The sequence below is a fragment of the Solea solea genome, chromosome 14 (assembly GCF_958295425.1).
Source record: "Solea solea chromosome 14, fSolSol10.1, whole genome shotgun sequence".
NCBI lineage: Eukaryota > Metazoa > Chordata > Actinopteri > Pleuronectiformes > Soleidae > Solea > Solea solea.
The window spans coordinates 18,226,366-18,232,463 of NC_081147.1; the positions used below are offsets into that span (position 1 = coordinate 18,226,366).

General features: G+C 41.9%; 1 protein-coding gene across 5 annotated transcripts in view; it reads left to right on the top strand.

Moving 5' to 3' along the window:
• The window catches only part of mid2 (midline 2), a 130,809-nt gene extending 125,970 nt beyond the window's left edge, over positions 1–4,839 (top strand). For all 5 annotated transcript variants that reach the window (XM_058649838.1, XM_058649840.1, XM_058649836.1 and 2 more), the window contains 2 exons: positions 1,236–1,443; positions 1,737–4,839. In XM_058649838.1, the coding sequence (XP_058505821.1) occupies positions 1,236–1,443; positions 1,737–2,154 (626 nt within the window). In that variant the 3' untranslated portion in view covers positions 2,155–4,839. The remainder of the gene's footprint in view (positions 1–1,235; positions 1,444–1,736) is intronic.
• The last annotated feature ends 1,259 nt before the right edge of the window (positions 4,840–6,098 follow it).

Consider the following 6,098-nt stretch of genomic DNA (forward strand, 5'->3'; position numbering starts at 1 on the left):
CATTTCAGGACTGACTTGCATTCATTTGGACAGCCTTACCAAAGCCTCAGGCATAACCAGTTAATGCCTAACCAGAACCGAAGCACAATTCAGCCCAAAACGTAATCAGTTCTTCAAGAATGAAGACATGCTGCCTCATTAGGACTAGGTTTTTGGTGCTAAACGTGTAACAAAATACAAGTTCACACACACACACACACAAGAATCCCATCAACTTCTTCTCCTCTCCTCCTCTTATCTCTGCCACTCACCAAACGTTGCCCTCTCTATTTTCCAGCCATTACACCCAAATCACTGATGCCATTGCAAATTGAATTGTTGGGACCAGATAGCAGCATTTCCCTCTCAATAGTCCGACTGCTGCTGAGTGCAGTGAAAGTGAAGGCTGTTTCCTTCAGCTAATTTCCCAGTCTGTGCGATGAGAGGCGCTGAGGAGAATGCCGGGCGGCTTCCTCCACTGTAATGAAATATTTTTCACCAAGGGCTGTGAGTCGCTTTGAAGTCGACACTCTCGTCCTGTATTTAAAACAGTCTCCTCTCCTCTCCGTGTTCTCTGTGTTCTCTTCCCAAACCACTCTCCATGTCCTGTATTCTTGCGCTGCTGCCTAAATTGTGCTCCAATTTTTATTTGGACTACTTTCTCTCTCTTTTTTTTTTAAATAAAATTGACCAAAATAGTTGTATTAAACAAGTGAATGTAAACAAGTGATTCTTCAGTCTGACACAGAGAGAATGTGCACTCATTTCCCAGCACCAAACCACAGACCTGTCGATGTCTAGAGGAGGAACTTGGTGCATTATTTGGCAGCTGAAGATCCAGATCATTGCCAAAAGGCCAAACATGTCTACGAACATGACTTCAGCTAAATGTTAATGTGACATGGAAGAGTGAACACACAACTGTGTGGGACAGATGGAGCCACAGATTAGAAGATAATTAGAGGATGAAAATTTGGCAATTTGGGAAAACAAATATCAAATATCTCATGTTATGTGTCGTGGTATAATGGCGTCAACAGGTTTCCTATTTTGGTTGTGTTTTAGTTTTTTGTAATGGGCTGGCAGTCAACTAGGGCAAAAATGAAAATGAACGTTTTCTTTCCTCTGTTGTTGTTCATAAAATGGTGACAATGACTTGAGGGAGCGTTATAATTACTAGATCATCATTTGCAGCAGCAGCAGCAGCTAAAGCGCAGGATAATAACGCACAGACGTTCCCTCTCGCCTCTCTCTAGGTCAACCCTTCAAGTTGGACCCAAAAACGGCCCACAAGAAGCTCCGCCTCTCCAACGACTGCCTGACCATGGAGAAGGACGAGAGTTCGCTGAAGAAGAGCCACACCCCGGAGCGCTTCAGTGGCACGGGCTCCTATGGATCAGCTGGTAATGTCTTCATTGACAGCGGGTGCCACTACTGGGAGGTGCTGCTTGGAGCGTCCACATGGTATGACACGCTCTTACACCGTTATAAAGAAATGATTTTATTATTTTTATGATGTTATAAAGCCTGCAAGTAGGTTTGGTAAACTAAAATATTTTTTAAGAGGAGTTTAAATCTAGGCTACGATGCAACACACACACACACACAGTGTATACTCTTGTCCTAATTATAATCTTTTCACTAATTGTCTCTGAAGCAGACCCAATGAAAGACCCAAAGGGCTTGACTGTGGATGTCATTAGGGAGGACAGTGGTTTCAGATCACTAATGCATTCCCAACTGTTGTTCCCCTGCAGGTATGCCATCGGCGTGGCTTACAAATCAGCCCCAAAGAACGAATGGAGTGGCAAGAACTCGTCCTCATGGGTTTTGTCGCGCTGCAATAACAACTTCATGGTGCGCCACGACGGCAAGGAGATGCTGGTGGAGGCGAGCTTGCAGTTGCGGCGGCTGGGTGTCCTGCTAGACTATGACAACAATTCGCTCTCCTTCTACGACGCCATGAACTCCCAGCACATCCACACGTTTGAAATCTCCTTCATCCTGCCCGTCGTACCCACGTTCATGATCTGGAACAAGTCGGTCATGATACTCTCAGGGCTGCCCGTCCCCGACTTTGTTGACGGCATGGCCTCGGATCTTCAGGAGCAGCAGCAGATGGGTCTGTGCCGACAGGAGTCGCCGTACTTGACTGGGATGAAGAGCTGCCACTGAGAACGGAGTCCACTCAGGCCTGGTGACCTGGTGACCTGGTGACAGGTGGACTGCGAGCTGCTGCTGCTCCAATCTTCATTATGAGTGGACTTTCTTTTTTTTTTTTTTTTGGATTTAGAAAGTGATGGAAATATGCACAGAAAAATGTCAGCCTTGATAGTTTGTAGCCATCAACATGCTTCTCAAATCCTTCAGAGAATGGGAGAAAAGTCTCTTTGACGAGAGCTTTGGTCTGTCATTGAGCAGAGCAGGTCTCATGGGTTTCCTGACCATTTAAGGCTCTTCCTGTTTGATTTATTGTCTTCTTGATTTGACCATAGACAGAAGACCGTGGAGGGAATGTTGTCAGCAACAGTGGCCACAGAAAAAGTTTAAACACAATTTATGATGTTTATACTTGTGTTAGAACGAGTTTATGTCGACAGTGCATTCTGATGTGAATTAAAAGTTTCTGAGGAGGGGAAAAGGTTAATTTATTGCTATTTTGACGCGAGTTACAACGTTGGAAAGTTCAATTTTGCTCCAGTTATTCTGAACGTGGTTTCTTTGCGTTTTTACCGTGTGAGCGACACCGATCTAGATGTCAGACGAGGGACCTCTTACAATATGACATCACATGTTCACATGTTCACATGTTGCACCGTCGGTCGCTGTAACCGGTCTTTGCTGAAGTTTCTCCATCAGTCTTTCTGGAAGCGTTACCATTTCTCCCAGATTCTAAAAAAAAAAAAGGTCACAAAGGGGAGGATTTGCATCATGTGACTACTTGACCTGTATAATAAGAGGTATATCGATTACTGGAGGAAAAGAAGTGTTATTTATGAGGAGAAAAAAAAGAGAAGATGGTTTACTTTTTATTATTAATTTTAACATATTCATGCACTTTCTTAATTAACACTATTTCCCCCCTCTGTGAGTGTTTGAGCAGCTGAGGGGCAGAGTTGGAACGGGACGTGAAAACGACGGCTAGCACTACTACTGGTTGTGTTCAGTTATATTTGCCAAATCATTGACGATTAGTAATTAAAAATGGTTATCAGATATAAACTATACAAATTCCTTTCGCAATAACAAAGCCCTGCTGAAACTGTTTTGTGTGTGTGTGTTTGTTGCAAACACTAAATCTAGTTCATCAAAGCACTTTGGACTAAAAAACCGAATTGTCTGCTGTAAAAGTTCTCTGAACACAGCCAGTGACTCTTTCCCTCCCCGTTGCATATTGTAAATGTATCTTATTTAGAAAAAAGGGATATGATTCTGATGTGTTTGCAATTTTTATCACAATGAAATGATGATAAATGAATATCTTTTGATTTCTTTTCCAAGTTTTTTCGAGTATTTCAGGGAAGGAGCAGGGGGGGTTAACACTTTACTGTCTGTTGCAATATCATGGCATGATTGTGTTTTTCCTTTTGTGATTTGTTCACACACACACACACACACAACACACACCTACACGTGTCACGTTTTGTTGATGTCGGCCTCGTCGTGATAAATGCATGATCCCGCAAATGGTCCATTGGATATTTTATGCAGGTCTTTCAGTTCCACCGCTTTTTGTATTCATCAGATACAAATTCATTCAAACATTGTGGATGGCAAATTGTCTCTGGTTTCATTTTCCAGGCGGAGGGTTAATTCAGACAATCAAACAAGTTTTTAAGAGGTCGCGTAACCCGTAGACCTTTTGTAAGGCACTGTGATGAAGTGACACACGAGAGGGAAAAGGACTTATGAACTTATCTTTCGCTTCCCGCCCGTCTTCGGACTCTCGATGTTAAATGTCATGTAACATTTGTAGCGACGGACTATGATTTGCTTGACTGGAGGGGGAAAAAAAAAAATCTGGCTCAGTGATGCAGCGATCGGGATTATTTGATTGTCGCGCTTAACTGACTCAGTGATCCTTGCTCACAAAGATCATCCGCTGGTTAAAGGTAACACAGCGGGGAGCGCCAGAGTCGAAGGACATTCAAGAATTTGACCTGACTTTCTGAGATCTGCAGATCTTGTTGAATCATGTCTGTCACAGACACACACACACACACACACACACGTGTTGATTTGTGATCTGGACTGACAAGCTCAAAGTCATCAGTGCAAGTGTGCTTGGCTGGGTCACTGCATGATGATGTGACCTCACTTTCAGGTTCACCGTCCTCATATTCATGATGACGTTCCTTACGTTGAGTGAAGCCTTACTCTCCAGCGCGCGCTCAGAAAAATAAAACATGAGCAGAAATGTTCAATGCCATGCCTCTCGGATCATTTGCGGTGTTCTTTTTTTTTGTGTCACGAGTCAATACGGTCAAATATATACAGTGAATGAATTTCAATAGCTACCCCCACTCCTCGTAGTGACGTGTAATACTCTAGAAACGATGCAATAGAGTCTCTTTCTGCTTTTCCGTTTGTGTCATTTTGGGGGGGAAATTATTTTTACAGCTGGTGAGAAACACGCTCCTCTCCTTTTGGCACCTGGACCTTGATAAACAGCACAAAAAAAGAGCAGCTTTGCTTTCCTGCGAGGCTTTCTGTGGAAGTAGATATCATTTCAGCCAGAGAGGAATGTAAATCATAGGGGGAAATATATATTATATACAATTGTATAATGTACAAAAAATATGTATGAACCAATGTTATTTATGTGAATTCAAGTCCTATTAAAAGTCTGATCCCAGATTGTGTTGGCGTGAGGATTCTTTGTTGGGAGAAGTTGCTTTTACATATTTTGGGAAGTATGCTTATCCTCTTTCTCGTCTAATATGCTAAATTAGGCTGGCTGTCGCTCCATATTTACTTTATAGAGTACAGTAAATAAATAATAAAAGTGTGCGCGTCAGTCTTATTTTTTACCTCTCGGCATATAGGTGTATTTCTGAAAATGAAAGTATTAAAAGTTCTGCACAAATATTACTTTACACCAATCACTGTGCGTCTAATCTCTGCTGTCACATTTAACCCCCTATTCAAATTTGAAATTTTGAAATTAAAGAGAAACTGCTTTCAGTCTTTACTCCATTGGGTTTTTTTTGTTTGTTTTTTTTAAGTAATAATCTAAACTTATTTTTTCCGTAAACCATTGACTCACAATATTCAGCTTCTATATCATCTCCTTGTGAACCTAACTGGTCTGTACCAAAGGATGAATGACATCCCTGACTGACCAACACAAACATATGGATTATATATCATACCCAGGCCAATATCATGGAGACTCTGTCGTCACGTCAGCAGTAACCTCTGGCAACAGCACATGCCAGGCTTCAAAATAAATGAATACATAACACATGCTGATAATTTCATATTTTTAGGATGTTTTATGGGCACGTTTTTGCCTTCATTGGCGCAGAGAGAACAGATATATTATACACCTTGAGTCTAATACATGAAAATAAAGCATACTTTGTCCAACATTAACATAAATTTGCTCAGTACTGTAAAGCATGACCTCATAACTGCAGCTTAAGCACCGCAGCACTCGGATAGCAAAGTAGATCGCACTTGTTTTAGGTCTCTGAAGGAGCGTTTAGTAGTTCCACATACAACTTTAAATTGTGGGGCAGGAACCTTTTCCCACATGTGACAGATAAGCCAGTGGTTCGTATGTGATGCACATTCTGGCTTCACTCCCTCACTCTGCCAGCCAGCTAGAAAGAAAGCCACTGGTGCAACCCATAATTACATTTCTAACTGCCGTATAATTAAGACTGCGTGTGCAGCTCATTAAGTCATTTGTCACCTAATGTGTGGCAACTCTCTTATTATAGAGAATGAAAGGTGGGCGCGTTTCAAAACGGTAGCCCCGAGGTTTCTTATTGTTTTGTTCTTTTAAAACCATGTTCCACCAAACCCATATTTTCATCATTATTATTATCATTTGTAGCTACTAATTAGAAAGGTCATGACTGTCCACAGGGGACGCTGGAAGTGTGCTTAAATCA